Raw genomic sequence first — 22,411 nt, forward strand, 5'->3', positions numbered from 1 at the left:
AGGGAACTTTAACACCCCTCCCCCCCGCCACTGAACTGGACAGATCAACTAAGCAAAAGATCAACAAAGAAATAAAGGCTTTAAATGACACATTGTTCCAGATGGACATCACAGTTATATTCAGAACATTCCATCCCAAAGCAACAGAATACACATTTTTCTCTAGTGCACATGAACCATTCTCCAGAATAGTTCATATCCTGGGTCACAGATCAGGTCTCAACCAGTACCAAAAGACTGGGATCATTCCCTGCATATTTTCAGACCACAATGCTCTGAAATCAAAACTCAACCAAAAGAGAAAAGTTGAAATGAACTCAAATACATAGAACCTGAAGAGCATCCTACCACAGAATGAATGGGTCATCCAAGAAACTAAAGAATTAAAAAAAATTCATGGAAACAAATGAAAATGAGAACACAACTGTTCAAAATCTGTGGGACACAGCAAAGGCAGTCCTGAGAGGAAAGTATATAGCAATACAAGCCTTCTCAAGAAACAAGAAAGGTCTCAAATACAAAACCTAACCCTACACCTAGTGGAGCTTGAGAACGAACAGCAAAGATAGCCTAAACCCAGGTGATGAGAAATAATAAAGATCAGAGTAGAAATCAATGAAATAGAAACCAAAAGAACAGGAGAGCTGATCAACGAAACTAGGAGCCAGTTCTTTGAAAGAATTAATAAAACTGATAAGCCCCTGGTCAGATTTAAAAAAAAAAAAAAAAAAAAAAAAAAAGAGAAAGGACCCAAATGAAAGAGAGATCACAGCCAACATCAAAGAAATACAAACAATTGTGTGTGGTTTTTTTTTTTTTTTTAAGATTTTATTTATTTGACAGACAGAGATCACAAGTAGGCAGAGAGGCAGGAGAGAGAAGGGGGAAGCAAGCTCCCCACTGAGCAGAGAGCCCGATGCGGGGCTCGATCCCAGGACCCCGGGATCATGACCTGAGCCAAAGGAAGTGGCTTTAACCCACTGAGCCACCCAGGCACCCCTAGTAGTAAAGCTTTTGTCAAGATTTCACTTCCAGTCACTGAAGCAGCAGGTAACTGGTTTATCTGCTGACACCTCCACACACTTTGACTAATGGCATTCTTGCAAAGGCATAATGAATGAACTTGGAGGATTAGGGAAATGAGTTCAACTTTACTATTTTAGCAAATGAAGCTGGTAAATATAATTCTCTAATATTATATCCTTGAGATTATAGTATTTTTAGGTACTTTCTAGTGAACTCTGAAAAAACAAAGCAATGACTATATCTAAGGAAGCTAAGGATAAAGCTTATTCTACTACACTATAAAATGATATTTATTTTTGTATCTTTAGTTTCTGCCTTAAGATTGAGAAAGCTACAAAACAAGCAAGGAAACATCTACCTTAATTTATATTAAGTTCTGAGAAAGTAAGAGAACACTGGGGGAATCTTTCACTAAGATATAATTACTGTTCCATTGAAAAGCTCAATGAAAATGTATTAAAGTACAACAAAATGAAACAAAAACCAAGAAATAAAAAAATTTTTTTTTACATCACTACATTCTAAATTAAATTACACTAACTACAAAATCTGAGGGAAAACAGGGGTGCCTGGGTGGCTCAGTGGGTTAAAGCCTCTGCCTTCAGCTCAGGTCATAATCCCAGGGTCCTGGGATCGAGCCCCACATCAGGCTTTCTGCTAGTCAGGGAGTCTGCTTCCCTTCCTCTCTCTGCCTCTCTATGCCTACTTGTGATCTCTCTCTCTGTCAAATAAATAAATAAAATCTTAAAAAAAAAATCTGAGGGAAAACAGAACAAAGTTTCTTCCAGAATTGTGATGAATACAAGAATTTGTTCACGTACCTAAAACAAAGAGACCTTCATAATCAAGAATTAGGACTATAATGATTAGACTTTCAACTGAAAACAAACACACCCATAGATATACCCCCTTCCCTATTAATAGTTACTGGTATGAATAATCCAGGGTCATCACCTGGGAACAATGTATTTAATTCTACTGATATTTAGGAACTATAATAGAATGAAAAGAAACAACCAGACACAACACCACATTTCCTGAGGTCAAAACATCCACAGAATTGGTAAAAATGATCCTGAGCTTGAGTATTTTTTTTTTCCTAAAGATTTTTTTCTATTAATTTGACAGAGAAAGAGAGAGAAAGAGAGACATCCCAAGGAAGCACAGTGGCAGGTAAAGGGAGCCGGAAAAGCAGGCTCCCTCCTGAGCAAAGATCCAATGTGGGACTTGACCCCAGAGCCCTGACATGAAGGCAGAGGCTGAACTGACTGAGCCACCTAGGTGCCCCCCTCAGCTTAAATACCTTAGTAAATAGTTTTTTTGTTTGTTTTTTAAAATTTTACTTATTTGTTTGACAGAGAGAGACACATAAGAGAGAGCACAAGGAGGGGGAGTGGGAGAGGAGAAGGAGGCTTCCCACTGAGCAGGAAGCCTAATGTGGGGCTCGATTCTAGGACCCTGCGATCACGACCTGAGCCGAAGGCAGACACTTAACAACTGAGTCACCCAGGTGCCCCTAGTTAGTAGTTTTAAAATAAAACCAACTAGCCCCTTGGTAAAAATATTTTAGAAAATGGCAAAGTAGTACTTAATAAAGATTTCATGGTCTTTCTGCTCCTAAATGTTTGAAAAATACAGCCCATTTTCCTCTTAATTTGAAGAACTGAGATCCAGACAAAAGTACAGTTCAATACCCAAATATTCAATAGTCTCCAAAAATACCACAGGGATGCTATTATATAGCAGCAAAGGCTGCTTTTTAAAAGAGAATTCAATTGTTAGTGGTATTACCACACCAATATTGAACATGATTATCTGTCACAAAAATGGGCAATTATGATCATCTTTAAGCAAGGCTGCAAATATCTGAAATAAAAAACAAAACAACTGGCACAAATTGCATTATGGTTGCTCTCTATTAAAACTAAAGGTAATCACCTCATATATACTAAGATACAAAAATAAAATTGTAATAAAATTTAGGCAAAAGCCTAAATATCTTAAATACTAAGAGTGTCAATATGAAAGCAGAACAAAAGACACTAGGCTGTTGCAAACATTTTGATTTTTTGCCCACTTTTTGACAAGCACACTATCAAGTTTAAAACTCATTACAGTACCCAGATGAGCTTTTAACACTTTTCTTCAAAAGGAAAACAGAAAACACAGTTTCTACCTATGAGGTATGCTTTTATGAAAAGTTATCCTCCTTACTGCCCCTTCCCCCATCCCCCACCATTGCACTAAGGGGCTACCTTGTAACTAGTTGAAGTCTACTGTAGCCTTCTTTCATTGAGGCTACCAGTTTCTCAAGGCATCTTCACTCACCCTTCCAACCCAGTTAATCCATAGATCCTGAAGGTTTTATTGCCTAAATCTTTTCAGATCTGTCCCTTCTCCATTTTTACTACCAATATGTTGGCTTAAGCCCTTTATCTTGCCTCTGGAAAACGGCAATGTAGGTTATTTTTCTGGCAACAGTATTCCCCTCTGTCCTACCAACTATCCATACTGATGACAAAATTCATTGAAATACAAATCTGATGCCAGTTGTTTATAATTTTTAAATTTTGTCCCCTGCCTACAGGATAGAGTCCAAACTTCTTTTCAAGACATACAGGCACTACTCTTCCTAACCAGCATCATCTATTATCATAACCAAGCTATTTGATTTATCTAAGGCGGCCATCTTTTTCATGACTTTGCCTTTTCAGTAAAGTTTCCTTTTGCCAGAGAGGACTTTCTCCTAATAATTTTCCAAGTTAGCATAAACAGCAACTTCTGGATAAGCAAGTGGTGGTATTTACCTCAACTGTCAAAAGGTAGTATGTCCTTCCTTCTGTGTGCTATCATGGCACCTGAGTACATTTTATTTACACCATACTTCTTAATTCTTTAAAGAAACCAATGCATCTGGAAATAACAAAGAAACTATACAGAAGGGTACAGAAGTAAAACTTTTCCTCTGCCCCCCACCTGCACTCAGTAACTTTTTAACTATTTTTAGTTCTTCTGTTGGTCACTTTTATAGTGATTAATGTGGTTGTATCTATAGTTCTGAATACATCAACTTTAAGGGACTATTAGACCTTGTCCTCTTTCCAACTTATATTTATTTTATTTCTAACTCTTTAAATGGGCACCTTCCTAATACTGGGTATTATGTTTTAGCCTAATAAAATATCCTGCCAACTGCATTCTACTTCCATGCCTATTTCTTCTACTTGACCCCTTGAGGACAGTGACTACTGTCTTATTTTGACATTCTCCAAGCCTACGCCAAGAAGAAATATTTATTTTTTATTATTTTTTAAAGGACTTTTTTATTATTATTTATTGAACAGAGAGCTAAAGAGCACAAGTAGGCAGAGCAGCGAGCAGAGGGAGAGGGAGAAGCAGGCTCTCTGCTCAGCGGCTCGATCCCAGGACCCTGCAATCATGACCTGAGCCGAAGGCAACTGCTTAGATGACTGAGCCACCTAGGTGCCCCAAGAAGAAATATTTAGTGTATAAACAAAGTTTATTTTGACTCTGAGATAGGTATACAATTGTAAGGCAGCCTGGTAACAGAACATGAATTACTTTAATGGTTTATTTCCTTTTAAAATATTGTAATCTGCAAATGTGATTAAAATGTTTTAATATGCTTAGACTCTTGATCCTAATTTATAACTACCAAAAAAACTGATTTTTTAAAATTAAAGACAGATGAAATGCTAAAAAATACTAAAATATTAAAAATAAAAAAATACTAAAAAATTACTAAATACTAAAAAATACTAAAATACTAAAAAATTAAATATTTTAGTTCAATTAAATAATTATACAAAATGTTTAAAACTTTTGTTACATAAATATGATACATATATTTATAACCATTTACTATCTGATGACTTTAGGTAAGATTCTATGTCGAGACTCAATTAGAAAATGGGGATGATAATGGTACTTATTGCAGAGTTGTGAAGATTATATAAATTAATTCAGATAACGGACTTGCAACAGCACCCTTCATCTAGTAACAAATGTTAGTGGCTATTACGAAGTAAATATTTGTGTTGGTATGCAAGCCTTAGCAATTCTTTCAGTAAATTAGAACTGCTGCCAAACATTATTCACATCTTTAAAAAAAGCTCCTTAGTGACTAATGTTTTTATATTATAATTAGAATAATCTGTTTAAAATTTATATTTGTTTCCTTTGAAGAAATCAGTTCATGTATTGATGCTACAGACACACTACAGAAATGAAGCTATTTTAAGCAACTGTGAAATTTCTTTAGTGACTACAATTTCACGCACAGTTGGCTAAACCTCCATTTCATCCTATATGTTTCACACACCAGTAGCATCTCTACCCATAGCAGATAGGTTAAAGCTTAACACATGCCACTTTCTTGAATAATGTTGCTTAAGCTGTCTTCTAAATTACTCTGAAACTGGCTACAGATTTTCCATGTAAATTGAATAGAAGTAAATGTTTTGATGTTCTTTTACCTGAATTATGAAATACTATGTGACTTATTTAAAAATGTCTGGGCCTTAAATAAGCCAAATTTGTTAATATATCCTCAAAAACACCAAGTAATGGGAGTCATTAATGTCTATTGTATACTGAAAAATAAAGATTAAGTAATTTAAAATAAAAACTATTGATGGAATTGTGTTAACTAGAAATGCAAAAGAAACCTTCGAAAAGCCAGTCTGGTATTTTATATTTAACTCATTCATTTTCTTCCAGTAAGCCTGTGAAATAGGTATTCACATTTTCAAGATGAGAGACAGAATAGAGGTAAAAACTTGAGACTCTAGAGTGCCTGGGTAGCTCAATTGGTTATGAGTCTGCCTTTGGCTCAGGTCATGATCCCAGGGTGCTGGAACTGAGTCCTGCTCTAGGCTCCCTGCTCAGTATGGAGGCCTGCTTCTTCCTCTCCTTCTGCCCATCCCACCCACTCGTGTTCTATTTCAAATAAATAAAATCTTAAAAAAAATGAAGTAAAAATAAAAACTTGGGAATCTGGAGTCAAAAAGACTTGAGATGAAGCCAGGTTATGGCACCTAATTGCTTAGGTAACTTTGGATAGATAACACCCTAGTTTCCTCTTCTGTTAAACAGGGATAGTAGTATTACATTATAGTTGTTGTAAGGATTAAATAATGTAGGTTAGATACTTTAGCGTATAACCAAGGTACGATAAACACTCAAAGGTGAGCCAGTTAATTACTTAACAAAAATGAAGATTCCAAAGTAATTTGCTAACTCAAAGTCACAAAATTAGTAGCTAAGATAATAACTAAACTCTTTCAAAAACTTCAATAAACAGGAAAAAGGGGATAAACTTCTAATAAACTAAACCTATATTAATATTTCCTCTCTACTGTCTCTGGCTTGCTAGGAATGGACGTAAATGTGAAGGAAGAAAACGGGAATGCTACTATATGCTATACAAAGTGGACCAATTAGCATTAGTCTAATTCCAGTCAAGTAATGGAGTGGGAACTGGAAGGGATCTAACTATAGTCTTAAAATTATTTTATGCACTATTTAGGTCCACTCATTCAAATTTAGTGTAATACAATCATTACCAAAGATAAATATTTTTTACTTTCTAATATTATCTTAGTATATTTTTAAGTGAAAATAAAAGCACTCTATCAAATGTCTGAGCTGTTGAGCTATTTTTCAGAACCAGTAATGGTATAATTTGGTGATCTGTAGTCTAGGCTTCTACTTGTATCCTGTAAATGAGACCAAGATGTTCCAAAATTCAAATAAAAGAAATTTTAAAAGTCCCTTTAAAGCTTTTCTCCTCCAAAATTTTCTTAACCTTTGAAATCTGTTACCATGTATTAGTTTACAAAGATAAGCAGCAGAGGTATGTTAGTAGGAAAATAACTGCAATTAGTTTGATAACTTGCTTTTTTTACAAAGTGATCATTTCTATATTACAAATATAATTTGATTTACTTTGCTATTTCTGCTTTCATAGAATATCATAGCCTTAAACTGATGTGTCATCTGAAACTTTGAAAACCAGTAATATATTTTATTCTAAACTTACTTTATAAATTTATTTTATTTTTTAAAAGGATTTTATTTAATTTGACAGAGAGAGAGAGAGACGCATGAACAAGCACAAGTAGGGGGAGCAGCAGAGACAGAGGGAGAAGCAGGCTCCCTGTTGAGCACAGAGCCCTATAAAGTGCTTGATCCCAGGGTCCTGGGATCATGACCTGAGCCGAAGGCAGATGCTTAAACAACTGAGCAACCCAAGCACTTCCTAAATTGACTTTAAAAAAAAGGGTCTCATTCAATTTCTGGAATAGGTTTGTCGTTAAAACAAAACTCCACTTTATCAATTTTTTTTGAGAGAGAGAGGGGACATGTGAGTGGAGTGGGTGGGAAGGGCAGAGGGAGAAAGAATTTTAAACAGGCTCCATGCCCAGCATGAGTTCAATGAGGGGCTCAGTCTCCTGACCCTGAGATCATGACCTGAGCCAAAATCAAGAGTCAGATGCTTACCGATGAGCCACCCAAGTGCCCTGGTTTTGAAATCGTTTTTTTTTTAGTAAAATCCTTTCTCTCCAAATGCAATTTTCATATGCATTTTAAACTGATCAGAATGCTACATATTTTTAAAATTCATTTTTGTAGTATTTTTAAGATATGTTAATCAGCAGGACTAAAACATTTGAAATCAGGGTTATGTCTGGCATAATTTATTTCTGCATTTTGTTCCACATAAACAAGTAGTTGTGAATGGTGAAAAAGTTTTCATACTACTAATTCTGTTACCATATTTCTTCTTGTTCTTGATTCAAAAGAACAGCTCAAAAGTGGAGTAACAGAAAATTTTGTTCCAAATTTTTAAGACTGGGGAGTATAATAGTTCATGTTATATCTCTTACCTATTTTTTTAAAATCCACTTTGCCACTAGCAATTATTATTATTATGCTATTCTTGGGTCCTCTAAATTTTTCGTTTTTAATCAGTAAATCAGATACTACTACTAGCTCCAACTATTCACCTAGGATTTATTATACGCCAGGAACTATTCTAAGCAGTGTATACACATTAACTCGTTTAATCCTCATAACCACCCTATGAGATGTTAACTATTATTATCTCTAATTTATAAGTAAGGAAAAAGACACAGAGTGATCAAGTAATTTGTCCAAGATTGTCAGCTGAGTAAAGGCTATTTTTTAAAAAAAGATTTTATTTATTCATTTGAAAGAGAGCAAGCAAGCACATGAGCAAGGGGCAGAGAGGCAGAGGGAGAAGCAGAGTCCTGACTGAGCCTGGAGCCCAACGTGGGGCTAAATACCAGGACTATGACCTGAGCCAAAGGAAGCCTCTTACCCATCTGAACCACCCAGGAGCTCCAAGACTTTCTGAACCTAGTTTGGTTCCAGAGCCTGTGCTCCTAACCACTACTCTAAATTCTCTCCTTACACAATCAAGAATTAATAAACAACAAATTAAGCTGAAATCACTTGCTTTTGGGTTCGTATTTTTGACTAATTCAGCTAACTCAATTTTTTTTCTCTCCGAAGGTATGCTGTTTCATCACTAGCCATCTTCAGGAAGATAACTCACAGATAAGGTAGGTGTAAATGCAAAAGAACAGGAAGTACTGAAAACCAACTAAATAACTGATAATTATTTAATTAAATAATAAATTAAAATATTTCAAAAGAAAATGGGAAGCAGTGGGACTATAAGGATCTTGATGAACTAAGGTCTTAAAGAGAACAGGTGCTATCTAAGGAAATAGGGGCAAACAATGAAGGAAAAATACAAAAATCCTATAATAACTATGTCCAGAAGAAGCTGAAATCATTAAGATATGAAAACCTTAAATGAATGAGAGGAAAAAAAGCACAAGTTGCCTTAATCAAGTTCAAATACACAGAACTGCTAAGATTATAAAAAGATGAGAAAAACACCCATCTATTGAAATACTATAATCTTATAAATTTCAGATAACAGAAGTTAAAAAAATTCTTAATAGAAAAAAATTTGATTTATGCTTCTCCTCAGGAAAATTCCAAGAAACTTTTAATCTGATAGTGGTGTACTGTTTGAAAAAATACCTATTAAGGTTATAGCAGTCAGACCTCGATCTCAAAATCTGTGTTAAAAAATTAATTAATATCTCTTTTTAGATTTGGGATGCTTGCAGTGTCTTTATAAATAAAATATACAAATCAGAGATTAGATGAACAGTTATAACAAGTGTTATTCATCAGTAACTGCCAACAAAAAGACAAATCTTTTTATATTCAGCATAAGTGAAATATATGGACACATATACATATATATTTTTTAATTACCTTTTCTATGTCTACCAGTAGTTGATCAAGTTACTTACTCTCTGGCCTACAAACTTCCACTGGTTCCCATTCCCTCAAGAGAAAGTCCAGACCTCTTAGCATAGCTTGTAAGATTCACGATGTCCTGGTTCCTGCTTGTATTTCCCTTGCCACTTTGCACTCTTGGTCTATCTCCTGTATCCAGAGATGCCATTTCGACTCCCGTTTCTTCTACTCACCTGGGTGCATTTTCTATCAATTCTCAACCTAGATCTTACCTCTCCTAGGCTTTGTTCTCTTTACTCCTAGCACACCACACCTATCCCTCTAGCCTTACTTGCCTGCTTACCAGTCTATCTCCCCACCAGACTGACTGTAAGCTCCTTGAGGGTAGAGACTGCCCTTCAGTTTTTTTGTTTTGTTTTGTTTTGTTTAAGATAGATTTATTGATTGATTGAGCAGGGAGAGAGGGAGAGAGAAAATCTCAAGCCAACTCTGGAATGAGCGTGGAACCCGATTCAGGGCTTGATCTCAAGACCTAGATCAGGACCTGAGATAAAATCAAGAGTTGGATGCTTAGCAGACTGAGCCACCCAGGTGCCCGATGCCCTTCAATTTTTGTATCAGCAATGCCTAGGTTGGTGCCTGGTATATAAAAAGCACTTGGTAAGTGTTTAATGGAAAAAAAAAAAAATCACCGTTTCCAACTTATTCTTAGTAAAAACAGCCTCACTCAAGGACAAAAACTTATGAAATACTATATGCAAAGGCCAGGGATTCAGAAAGACACCATCTTAGACTTCAAAGAGCATAATTTTATGGAATGAGAAAAAAAGCGCAAAATAACAGATACAATATGGTGAAGGTAAGTGCATATCAAGGTCTTTTCAGTGCTTTGAGAATACAGACGTGTAGATAACATAACCTGGGAGTCCTATGGTAAGAGAGGTAAGGGAGCTGAAATTAGGGAAACCTTCCCAAAAGGGTAGACACTTGAGCTAAATCTTTAAAAAGACAGATCAAATAGTAGCTATTTACTCTAGTCACAGTAGGGTATGGGTAGGAGGGGAGAGTAACACGTATCTATGGGATTGCTTACCTAGTATCTGCTCTTCAGTGCTTCATCTCTCTGTACACCAGTGCAATATTCCACATAGCTGCTGTGGCAGCCAATGGGCCTTGTATTATTCTCTATCTTGGCCAACAACTGGTTAGTGATCTAACCTGAGCTAGTAACAATCCCTGCCTAAAATATTTCAAAAATATCAATGAGAAAGAATTAATCCTTTTCTCATGGGAAAAGCTGAAAGATACAACATTTGGGAACTGGCAGTTACTATGTTGTCCCACCACAAGGAAAAAGTCAGTCAGTAGTGGAAAAAAAAATGTTCCCTTCCTTTTCATCTTAAGATTTTATATATTAAGCTGAAGTTACTCATGCTATATATATAAAATACTAACTGTATAAAAGTAGCACCAAGATTTAAATATTTAAAGTCAAATATTTTTTTTCATTAGCTTACCTTTTTCCTTCCAATTACAAATCAGTACGCTCTTTACATTTAAGCCAATATCCTAATGTATATAAATGGTATCTAGATACATAGTTATGAAGTAGTAAATTAACTTATCAAAAATTCTCATTCTAGCAGTATTTGTGATGCTTACTAGTAGGTCCTATATGAACAGAATGGGTAGGAGAGAAGGAGACCCAATAAAAATAATGGAGTACATATTTACGGAATAAGAGATTTAAAAGACATTTTCTGCTCTTAAGACTTTTTTTAATTTTTTTATTTTTTTAAAGATTTTATTTATTTATTTGACAGATAGAGATCACGAGGAGGCAGAGAGGCAGGCAGAGAGAGAGGGGAGGGGTAAGCAGGCTCGCTGCTGAGCAGAGAGCCCGATGCGGGACTCGATCTCAGGACCCTGGGATCACGACCCGAGCTGAAGGCAGAGGCCTTAACCCACTGAGCCACCCAGGCACCCTTAAGATTTTTTTTTTAAAGCAAATTTTAAGCTTCTGGCTATCAAAGACTAACTTCAGCCTGTTAAGTGAGTAAGCATTACTAAAAATGATTAGCCTCATCTCTGGAAAAGCTTATAAACCATATCACTAAGAACCAAAGTGAATGATACTGGTTACACTTTTTTTTTTTTTAAAGACTTTATTTATTTATTTCACAGAAGAGAGATCACTAGTAGGCAGAGAGGCAAGCAGAGAGAGAGGCGAGGAAGCAGGCTCCCTGCTGAGCAGAGAGCCTGATGCAGGGCTCGATCCCAGGACCGTGAGATCATGACCTGAGCTGAAGGCAGGGGTTTAACCCACTGAGCCACCCAGGCGCCCCACACTTCTTAATTATATATAAATTCCTAAAACATTCCTGTACATAAAGTAATTTTCTCTTCTAAAGAATTTGTATTTATGATGATTTACACAGACACATACACACCGAGACATGTTTAAGTGCTTTTAATGTTTTTAATGTAAGGTACTAATCTATGCAGATTTTTACTTTTATTAAACTAAGACTAAATTAAACTATGATTTCAAAATTAAGCCTTAAGTCAGGGTTGAGATAGACAAAAATATTGCATATGTTACATATGCTCATGTACTAGTAGTCTAGACAGCAGTGTTACACACATTAAATCAAGTCTCACTTTTATACTTGAATGTGGTTTGCATCTAAATGGAGGCTTGTCCAACATGCCATACTCTGTATGCCCAGCAATATTTCTAAGGGTTTCTGACATGTTTTGGTTCTACCATTTACTGATTTTGTACAACACTATGCTAGCAAATGCTTAATGAGAAGTAAGCACATTGTAGAGATGAGGGGAAAGGTGTAAAGAAAAAACAATGGATACAGCATAAAAGTTATGTTAGGATACAGGCTCACTTGTACTTACAATTACTTCAGCTTCTAATTAGTTAGGCATATATTAACTGGTAGAGTATTTGCTGATGATTATTGCTGAGCTGTAAGTGCCGAGGATACCACACAGAGCTCAATTAATAATTAAAAGTGAACGGGAATATAATTTGAGAAGCATGTGATTTAAGATTGGTTGTATTAAAAGCATAACATAAAAATGGTATGCTATGAAGGATTACTGAGAAAGGGTAGGAAGTAAAAAAAAAAAGCTTTTATATGTACCTGGTTTATAATTTAGGAGTATTTGATACCACTTAAAGGAGAGAGCTTCTCAATTTAGCCTAATTATAAGACAAGGAGTGTGATAAACACTGTTTATTATTATAAAACACCCCTTGTTATTAAATTCTTTTAAGTTTGGTGTCTCAGGAAATAATCATTGTTGATTAAGTAGTATGGACCATAGAATAACAGCATTATGATTAGAAGATGACATACAGATTCCTCTGGCAATTTGTCCCACATGAATATCTCTAAATAAATAAATAAATAAATAAATCAAGAGGGAAGGGTCTTACTAAATTAGTTAAGTCATACATCTTAAATCTATTTAAAATCAAGTTTTTAAAACTTGTTTAGATAACCTTACATGCAATGAAAACTAATTCATATACATAGAAATTTTTTTTTTAAAGATTTATTTCTTTGACAGAGTGCGAGTGAGAGAGCACAAGCAGGGGGACTGGGAGAGGGGAAAGCAGGCTCCCTACGGAGTTGGGAGCCCAATGCAGGGCTTGATCCCAAGACCCCAGGATTATGACCTGAGTCAAAGGCAGACGCTTAACCGACTGAGCCACCCAGCCACCCCTAAAAATCTTCTAAATGTGAAAATGTATCAACAGTATGTGTGAACCAAGAAAACGAAAAAACACGGAAGACTTAGGAGACATCCTGGGACAGGAGGAATTTCAGGTTCATAACTGAGGAACTGAATATTAAATTTTGGTTAAATATTAACACTTTTAAAGGTTTGCTTCTTCTTCTTCTTCTTTTTTTTTTTTTAAAGATTTTATTTATTTATTTGACAGACAGGGATCACAAGTAGGCAGAGGCAGGCAATGAGTGAGAGGAGGAATCAGGCTCCCCACTGAGCAGAGAGCCCAATTAGGGGCTCGATCCCAGGACCCTGGGACCATGACCTGAGCCGAAGGCAGAGGCTTTAACCCAATGAGTCACCCAGACGCCCCTGCTTACTTTTTTAGAACGGTAAAACGATACTTGGTGTTATAAATAAACCTTTACTACCTAGCAAGAATACAATTACAGAAAGCTTTACAAACTGTTAACACCTTGAAACAGAATTCAGTATGTACAAGTGAAAGAGAATGTGAAAAGGAAACCTAACAGAGATGCTAACTCTTTTTCTCATTCCAAACACAGGGGACTCACTGACTCAATTTTATCTGGCTTATATAAATGATCTTTTCAGGCTACTTCTTCATTTTAAAAAGTATAGAGGCTTTTATGAAAAAATTTAAGAACTGAGTAAGTTAACTATTAATTTGAACAATGGGACAAAATGGTAGATTTTATTGGACAGTCAGAACTACCTATCCTTAGCTGTTTTCATGTGTTAAAGATGAGATTAGCTGTCTATTAATATTAGTAACAGTCATGTAAGTTAACAGACCATATTCTTTGTTAACTAGATAAAAAGTTTATTTATCACCTAGAATTATGTGCCAGGTAGTAGGTGCTATACTTTCCTTTTTTTTTTAAAAAAGATGTTATTTATCTGGCAGAGAGAGAGAGGGAGAACATGCACGCATGAGAGAGAAAGCACAAGAGGGGTGGGGGGCATAGGGAGAAGTAGACTCCTTCATGAGCAGGGAGCCTGATGCAGTGCTTGATCCCAGGACCCCTGGGATCATGACCTGAGCTGAAGGCAGACGCTTACCCTACTGAACCACCCAGGCACTGTAGGTGCTATACTTTCATCTCAAATTTCACTGTAAGACTGAGTTCTTATTACAAATGAATAGAAGCATCTTCATGTGGCCAGAAGGATCCAAGCATGCTATAGTAATTTTGTAACTCCTCTGCTAAACCATGGTAGAATGGGGTCCTGGTAATATAAACCCTAACTTTTCCTACCTAGTTGCTTTAATTGGTCTAGTGGCCCAGAAAGAAATCAGTTGACTTTTTAAAACTACAAAATGTAAAAGCTAGGGATTTTATATTTAAGTTGATTAGGCAATTCAACATTTCACCATATCTTAAGCACACCAACTAATGGAAGAGAGATACTAGAAAACAATACCTTTTTAGTTTCAAATTGTGCTTCTTCCTGACAGCATCCTCTACAGTCAGGATCCAACTGAAGCAGGTTAAACTGTCCAAGAAGATCACAAGAGCTGCAGAGCAAGTTGCTGGAGAAGCCCAACTCTCTGCAAGCCTCTGATGAAAACTCTGCCCCGAACGCAGACACCTGAAAATAAACAAAATGAGAAATAAAACATTATTCTATATTTATATTGGAAAACAATAATTCTTACATCAAACAGATTGAGGTAAGATGAATGAAATGACTTGTGCAACCAATCAGAACAATCAGCAAAATCAGGCTTTCAAAAATATCTGTTCTCTTCCCTTATCCATTCTCTCATGCATCTCAGTGAATACAGTATACCTTCATTTAAGGTCAATCCCTCTACCTGTGGTTTGGGGCTTATCTTCTGCACTTCCATAGGGATTTAATTTAATTGGTAAAACTCAATTCTTCAGCCCATTCAAGCCTTACGGTTTTAATTGCTCTCCCCACGTTCTGTCATCTCTGAATTGTTACTATAGTCTAGCTTCCAACCCTACCACTCAACTAAACTTGCCAAAAATCACTAAATACAAAGGTATTCAAAAGGCTCCAGCTGTTCTTCCCATTGCCTGTCCTCCTTCTTAAGTGCTGCTGTTTCCCATTTCTATTTCTGGCTCTCTTTTTGCTTTACATATTTTCTATAGATGACTGCATCTTCCCCAAGGCTTCAAATACCTACTTACTGAGAACTCCTGAGTCTTTTACTTGAGTGTCAAACTTCCAAAGCCAACAGTCTAACTGACCTCATTTATATTATATGTTCCACTGGCATAGCAAATTCAAGATCTCTAACACTGAAACTTATCTTTTCTGCTTAAATCTATTCCTCCCAATGTACTTAATAACTTAGTAAAATGGCGCTATTTTCCGGGACCATCTAGTTGCCCAGGCCAGCCATCCTAGATTCTATATTTTCTGCCATTCTTATAAACAATTAATTAACAAGCCTTGACAATTCTGTTTCTTAAAGAGCTTTCAAATCATCTCTTGCCTCAGTGGCTTAAAAGGTCATTGCCAGTCCTACCTTTATTAACTTCTCCAATCCCATTCTACTTTTCAACTATAATGAATTCCTGGAAGAATAAAATTCCTATTCATACATTTGCTCATACTTTTCCTACATCTAAGGCTCCTTTTCACCTTCTTAATTTCAACTTATTTCCAAGAACCTGATCAGTATCAGTCTTCAGTAAGCCCTCTGGGGCAGTGGGGGCGGAGAGTCAGATCCTAATTTTTAGCCATAGTGCTTTTAGAGAAATAAATTTGTGCACAGTTCTAAGACAGCATCACTCATGACACTACTATGTAAATGTAGAGTTGTTTGATTCCCTAGTACTGCGAACTCTTTTGACGCCAAGCATTAAACTATTACTCTGAGTCAGATCCTAATTTTTAGCCATAGTGCTTTTAGAGAAATAAATTTGTGCACAGTTCTAAGACAGCATCACTCATGACACTACTATGTAAATGTAGAGTTGTTTGATTCCCTAGTACTGCGAACTCTTTTGACGCCAAGCATTAAACTATTACTCTGTTTTTAAAGCACCTGTGCTAATTCTCATGCGTGCTGAACAAATGAACTGGTGAAAACTACAGCCTCAAGTAGGGGGAATTTCAGATTGTTTGAATGGAATTGGCTGATCGTTTAGATCAAGGGTATGCAAACTTTATGTAGAGGGCCAGATAGTAACTATGCTAGGCTTTGGTGGCTAAATGTCTTTTTGTTTTTTGAAAAAAATTTTTTTCAGTATTCCAAAATTCATTGTTTATGCACCACACCCAGTGCTCCATGCAATACGTGCTCTCCATAATACCCACCACCAGGCTCATCCCCCCTCCCCAATCCTCAGTTCTGTTGCAAATACTCAACTCAGGTACAAAGCACAAAAGCAGCACAGACAAAAGTAAGGGAGTGGGTGTCTTCCAATAAAACTTCACATAAATAGGGCCAGCTGGACTTGGCCCACCAGTAATAGTTTGTCAAACCTTCTTCAGGATGAACAAGGTAGATAAAAACCCAAGGGCATTTGCCAATGTGAAAAACCAAGGAGTTCTGGCACACTCTCCCAAAATGTTGATTATCCCATTGGTCTTGTGCCAGCCAGTCAATACCCTAATTTGATACCTTATACATCTTTCATTTCACCTGAGTAATAATGTGGAATGTATGTAATATTCAAAATAGATCGCAGCCCTGTGGGAGGCACTGAAGACACATGCTTCTGTACTAGTATTTTGAGTAATTTCTTGATTAGTAAAGTGGTATGCTTGACCTATTTCACAGGTTAATTTGTATTTTCCACAGATGGCCACACCAATATATATACATCACCCCACGTGGTGTTCTTACAATGTGACTGGCACTCTTCTACTGAGAAGTTTATTTTCCCTTCCCTTGAATCTGGGCAGGGGCTTGTGACTGATTCTGACCAACAGAGTACAAAAGAAGGAATACTCTGTGGTTTTTGAGGGTAGGTCATAAAAAAGGAAACAGCCTCTGCATGGTCAGTACTCCTACACACTGTGTCTTTGCCTCTCCCAGAATACTCAACTTTGGAACTTAGCCACCATGCTGTAAGGTAACCTAAATCAGAGGAACAATATGGAGAGTCCCAGGTAGAGAGCAACTGAAGCCCCCAGCTGACAACCATCATTAATTAGACGTATGAATAAAGAACTTCAAATTTCAGACCTTTCATCAGAGACGCCATGGAACACATAACTCACCCTGCTGTGACCTGTCTGAATTGGAGACCCACAGAATCTAAAAGCAAAATAATTGTTTTATACCAATGAAGTTTATGGTGATTTTTCAACCATGGTAACTAACAAAGGCAATAAAAGTGAAATCACTTTGAAATCATGAACTTGTTAACAAATATAAGAAATTTTTATTGCCAAAGCACATTTTACAAAACAAAAATTTCAAGTGAATGATCATGCAGTCATATTATTGGTGTTATTATGGCATTTACTGCGCACCTATGGACAGGTGGCATAAATATGCAAAATGTGTTTTTGGAGTCTGATGACATCTTGATTCAAATGCTAGCACACAGCAATCTTACTTCTGAAATTCTGAATAGGAATAATTGTGATTTATCTAGCAGTTTTGAGGATTAAAGGAGAAAAAGTGAATGAAGCATCTAGTTTTCTACCCAGGACACAGTGGGTTCCTGACAGATGTTTGCATTACTCACTTTCTAGTACTCTTAAAAACCCTCTTAAGAAATACAAAACACTACTTATGTTTTAATTATTAGACATGGAATACAGGAGAAGTGTAGTGGAGATACAAGGTTTACTTGAGTTTCATGAGTGAATTACTTCTTTCTAGCTCTTCTACCATTAGTTTTACAGACTCAAGGCTTTGTTTTTGGGGGGAGAGGAGAGGCAGAGATGGGGTGGCCAGAGAATCTCAAGTAGGCTCGATGCCCAGCACAAGCCCGACGTGGGGCTCTATCTCACAACCCTGAAATCATGACCTGAATTGAAATCAAGATGCTTAACCAACTGAGCCACCCAGGTGCCCTGCTCTGAGGGATTTTAGTGAACAAATACATATGAGGCACAATATGAAAAAAAAAAAAAAAAACAACACTAAAATAAGGTCTCTGTATTCCCTTTAGCTATATTCTTGGCATAGGAGCAGGGGGAGTGGAGGGATACAAACACACAAAGTATGATACTGTTAAAATTGTGTATCTGTGTAATAGAGTATAAGATATGATGATAGAATATGCAAGGGAGAGAGTATATCTGAATCTGCATATCTGGAGGTGGTATGTAAATTAAGCTTTGCCTTTTATCTAAACACTTGAGGCCTGGTTGAGGAAGAACATGGTATGTGAGACAGGCTAATAAAAAAAAAAGACCCCAATTCTTCACCTTATCTTTTGGCTCTTACAGCAGCGGTAAGTTCTGGGACTTAAGCCTGGCTCAACAAATAAGTATCAAGTGAAACAGGCCTTGTTAAGGAATGTTCAGGAGAACAGACTTCACCTTAAAATCAACAGGAAACCACTGAAGAATTATAATAAAGTTTGAAAAAGATGACTGTGGATGCACTGTAGAGCTTGGATTAGAAAGGAAGAAAATGAAATATGGAACCCAGTTTAAGGAAACTGTTGGGGGAATTCCAGGCAAGCAAAAATGGTGGTCAGAATTTAGGTAGTGCCTGTGGACATAGAATTAAGTGGACTGGCTTGGAGATTTTCAAGGGTTTAATGACTAATTGGATTCAGAGAGTGAAAAAGAATTTAAAAAAGACTACTTGCTGGCTTGGGCAACTGGGAAACTTACAAAGCCAACCATTTAGGTTCTGATAGTTAGAAGAGTGAACTAGAAGGCTATTAATGCTAATGAGAGATGTTGTGGCCCGAATGAGGGATTAACATTAAGTGCATGGATCTGAGTGATATTTAGAAAGGAAAATAAAAAAGAGTTGGTAATTGCCTGATGTAAGGTAATTAAAAAATGTCAAAGATGATACCCAACTTTTTGACTTATGTGTATGGTCATGGTAGTAGATTATTTAATGGCCATAAATTCCTCCTATCCTGGTATGTAATTTCTTTGCCAAGTTTGTCACTCCTCCTGGGAAAAAAGATGGAGTCTATTTTTCCATCCCTGAAATCTAGACCAGTCCTATGATTTACTTTGACAAGTATTGTGAGGTGGAAGTAACATATGTGATTTTCAAGGCTAGCCTTCAGGAGGCACTGCAGCTTTTTTGCTTTTCAGGAGCACTATTCTGAGACTGCTAAAAAGAAGTTGGGCTGGAGGACGAGAGGTCACACGGAGTAGAACCAAGTCACCCTTGCTGACAGCACCAACTAAGAATGAAGCCATCTTGGACCTTTCAGTTCAGCTGTCCTACTAGCTGAACACAACTACATTACACGAGCCAGAGGAAAACAGGAACTCTACGGCAGACCCACAAAATTATGAGAAATAGTTATTTTAAGCCAACAAAATTTGGGGTGGTTACACAACACTGATAAAGACAGAGAAATCAGAAGTCAACGTGATATGTTATTCCTTATCTTTGCACGGTGGTAGACTCTAATTATCTAAGGCTGGCAAAACAAGAACAAAAATTCTCCAGTAGAAAGTTTAGAGAAGGGTCTTTTGGTAATTTCTAAGGGGGCACCAAATGCCTGAATAACAAAGTACTATGATGCTAATTAGAGAAGTTAAAAATCCACCTGTAAGGTATGGTTGCAAAACAGGCAGGAACTTCAAACTCTTTGAGGAAAGAAAAGCATGGACTGTTTATGGAAGTCTTTGGTAGAGGCATTAACTCCCCTAAATTGTGGTGAAGTCAATGAAACCATGTCTCCTAGGAGAAAACTGTTCAGCAGGCTCAGTAATGAAAATACCTGAAGAATTAAGCTGATTAATGAAACGTGTAAAAGCTTCCGCAGTGCCCAGAAAAAAAAGTTACTCACATAGCAAAATTCGGATCGCAAGCTTCTTAGGAGACATAAACAAATACTAAGTTGTACATAAATGAACAGAAAAATAAGACAAAATTAGGCCTTCTCCACTCAAAGATTAAGAACGCGTCTGTTGGGTTAATGAAGAACGAGTTTAAAAAGTTGGTTAACACTGCCAGATTTTAAACGATAAGAAGGCTATCGTTTTAGAAAATCGATTTCAAAAATAAATTGTGCTTTAGTATAGAAGAGCTCCTTTTATTGCAACAAGGTTGTTTAAAGCCACAAACGGTACTGAAATGCATCTAGCAGCACATGAGTAACAGAGATCGGAGATAAAAAGCTAACAGTGAATTAGAAACCACTGACAACTGAGAGAAAAAAGTTAACAGGAAGTGTTACCCTGGGGTACACAGAAGTGTACCCTGGACCACAGATATGGGAGCTTTCGTCTAAGATTTAGGGAGAGCCTTATCACTAAGAACGGTGGTCTCTTGTATTCTGCCCATTTAAAAACAATTTTCATTCCTTTCTAAGATTCATTGCTTTCTACCCGCCCCCCACCGTGAGGTTTATAGGTTGTTTTTTACTGAAACTCTGCAAAAGAAGTACAACTCAAGATACTCTGAAGTCAAGAGAAAGAACCGCTAGAAATCCGGGGCGGGAAAGGAAAAGCATCAAATGAGGAAAGATGCCACGTAGCATTCAAGTCGGACCAGTCCCTAAGGAAGTCCAGTCCTCCCACCCTCTCCAAGCGTGGCTACCATGTAGGACCGAATGTTTCGTATTCCTCAGCGCCCACTCGTCCTGGGCTGCTGCGGAGATGATCTCCACTTACCGCTTGAAGTACAGCAGCCAAGAGCAACCGCAGCGTAAACGCCGGCCGGAGCGACCCAACCGACCCAGCCGCCATCGCTACCATCTTCCGTAGGTTTCCTACTGCCCGGAGGGCCTCTCAGCTAGGGGCGTCCACTCCAGAGCCTTATCCAAAACAGTCTGTTAAAGGCCGTTGTTACCCAGTCTCTTACTCTTCAGAGATAGGCATTACCTAGAAGTATATTGAAACTTAAAGGTAGTCAAATATCTTTATATTTAATATAAATACAAAGTCGCAGGGTCCTTCCGAAAATCCCCATCAGGCATTTTCCTAAACCCCCCAAACCTGTACGACTCCGAGCCCCTTCCTTTTATTCACGACAATTCGTCAAGCGGCCAAGAAGCCCCGCCTTCGCCGGTTTCAGCCCGCCTCCTTTACCCAATCGAATGCCGCTTTGGTTGACACCCAAGGCAAAGGAAACCAACCATAACACGAACCAAGAGCGAGGCTTCGGTCCAATAGGCACAACTGAACTCGAGCCGAGGGTGGAGCCTCCGGTTGCCGAGCAGCGTACGTGGATGCGTGCGCGTGGTGGCGGAGGGGGATGGGCGGGGGCGGAGCAGAGGGCGGCGCAGTCGCAGCCGCCGCACTGGCGGAAGAGCGCGCGGCCGCGAGCAAAGGAGGGAGGAGGGAAGGAAGGAAGAGAAGGAGGCGGGCAGGCAGGCGGGCGCGGGGGTCGGGGACTGAGGCAGTAGAGACGCGAGAGCCCGGCAGCCGCTTCGCGCTGTTTGCTGCGCGGGCTTTTGGAGGGGGCGGCCGTTGAGTCGGTCCAGGAGAAGCGGGCACCGGCGGCGTTGGTATTGGCGCCTGGGGGCGGGGGACTGGGGCGGCGAGAAGGGGGGGTCGCTGCGGTGGTTCTCTCGCTGTCGCGCTTTCCCTGCCTTTCTCGCCGCTCGGTGGGCTGCCCCCCGGCGTGTCACTCGCCTCCGGGGCCCCGCTCCCCGCCCCCCGCGGTATGTCTTGATCCCGAGCAGCGGGTTTCATGGGGCTCCTTAGGATTATGATGCCGCCCAAGTTGCAGCTGCTGGCGGTGGTGGCCTTCGCAGTGGCGATGCTCTTCTTGGAGAACCAAATCCAGAAACTGGAGGAGTCCCGATCAAAGCTAGGTAAGGAGCAAAGCCACTTCGGGGTGAGTGGTGTGCAAGGGGCCGGGCCAGGGAGGCATGTCCAGTTGCTCCCGTCGCAACCTGCGGTCTGGCTCGGGGGCAAGAGGGTGAAAGAGCTTGCAACGAGAGCTGGGACTGGGGGCATCGAAAATACAAGCTCCAAGAATGGTGTGAATTAAGCTTGAGTGAGGTGCTGGGCTCGCGAGGTCACGGGGCAGAGGTTGCTAAGGTGAGCTTTCCCGTGCCTAAGGGTTACCAGAAGTAGGCATTCCACGGGGGAGAAGCAAGAGAAGACCGAACTCGGTAGGGAGCGGGAACTGCTGGAGGAGGCAGGACGGCTCAGCCTTCTGTGTTTTCCAGAGTCTACAGAGAGCCCCGGCATTGCTAGTCGAGGG

General features: G+C 38.5%; 3 protein-coding genes across 5 annotated transcripts in view; 1 reads left to right on the plus strand and 2 right to left on the minus strand.

Annotated features, from left to right (window-relative positions):
* SELENOF (selenoprotein F) overlaps positions 1-21,218 on the minus strand; it is a 57,835-nt gene extending 36,617 nt beyond the window's left edge. The window contains exons 1-2 of one of the 2 annotated variants that reach the window (XM_004752655.2): positions 20,872-21,218; positions 14,545-14,712 (exon numbers count right to left, since the gene is read on the minus strand). In XM_004752655.2, coding sequence (XP_004752712.2) covers positions 14,545-14,712; positions 20,872-20,955 — 252 coding nt within the window. In that variant the 5' untranslated portion in view covers positions 20,956-21,218. The remainder of the gene's footprint in view (positions 1-14,544; positions 14,713-20,871) is intronic. The other variant, XM_045064813.1, reaches the window with a different exon arrangement.
* A 52-nt stretch (positions 21,219-21,270) lies between these two features.
* On the minus strand, positions 21,271-21,894 carry LOC106005775 (vegetative cell wall protein gp1-like). Its single transcript, XM_013056109.2, has one exon. The coding sequence runs from the start codon at positions 21,892-21,894 to the stop codon at positions 21,271-21,273; it is 624 nt and encodes a 207-aa protein (XP_012911563.2).
* HS2ST1 (heparan sulfate 2-O-sulfotransferase 1) overlaps positions 21,469-22,411 on the plus strand; it is a 170,328-nt gene continuing 169,385 nt past the window's right edge. Inside the window, exon 1 of one of the 2 annotated variants that reach the window (XM_004752653.3) lies at positions 21,469-22,016. In XM_004752653.3, coding sequence (XP_004752710.1) covers positions 21,893-22,016 — 124 coding nt within the window. In that variant the 5' untranslated portion in view covers positions 21,469-21,892. The remainder of the gene's footprint in view (positions 22,017-22,411) is intronic. The other variant, XM_004752654.3, reaches the window with a different exon arrangement.

This window comes from Mustela putorius, unplaced genomic scaffold (assembly GCF_011764305.1).
Source record: "Mustela putorius furo isolate JIRA1106 unplaced genomic scaffold, ASM1176430v1.1 tig00003853_pilon_pilon_pilon, whole genome shotgun sequence".
Lineage (NCBI taxonomy): Eukaryota > Metazoa > Chordata > Mammalia > Carnivora > Mustelidae > Mustela > Mustela putorius.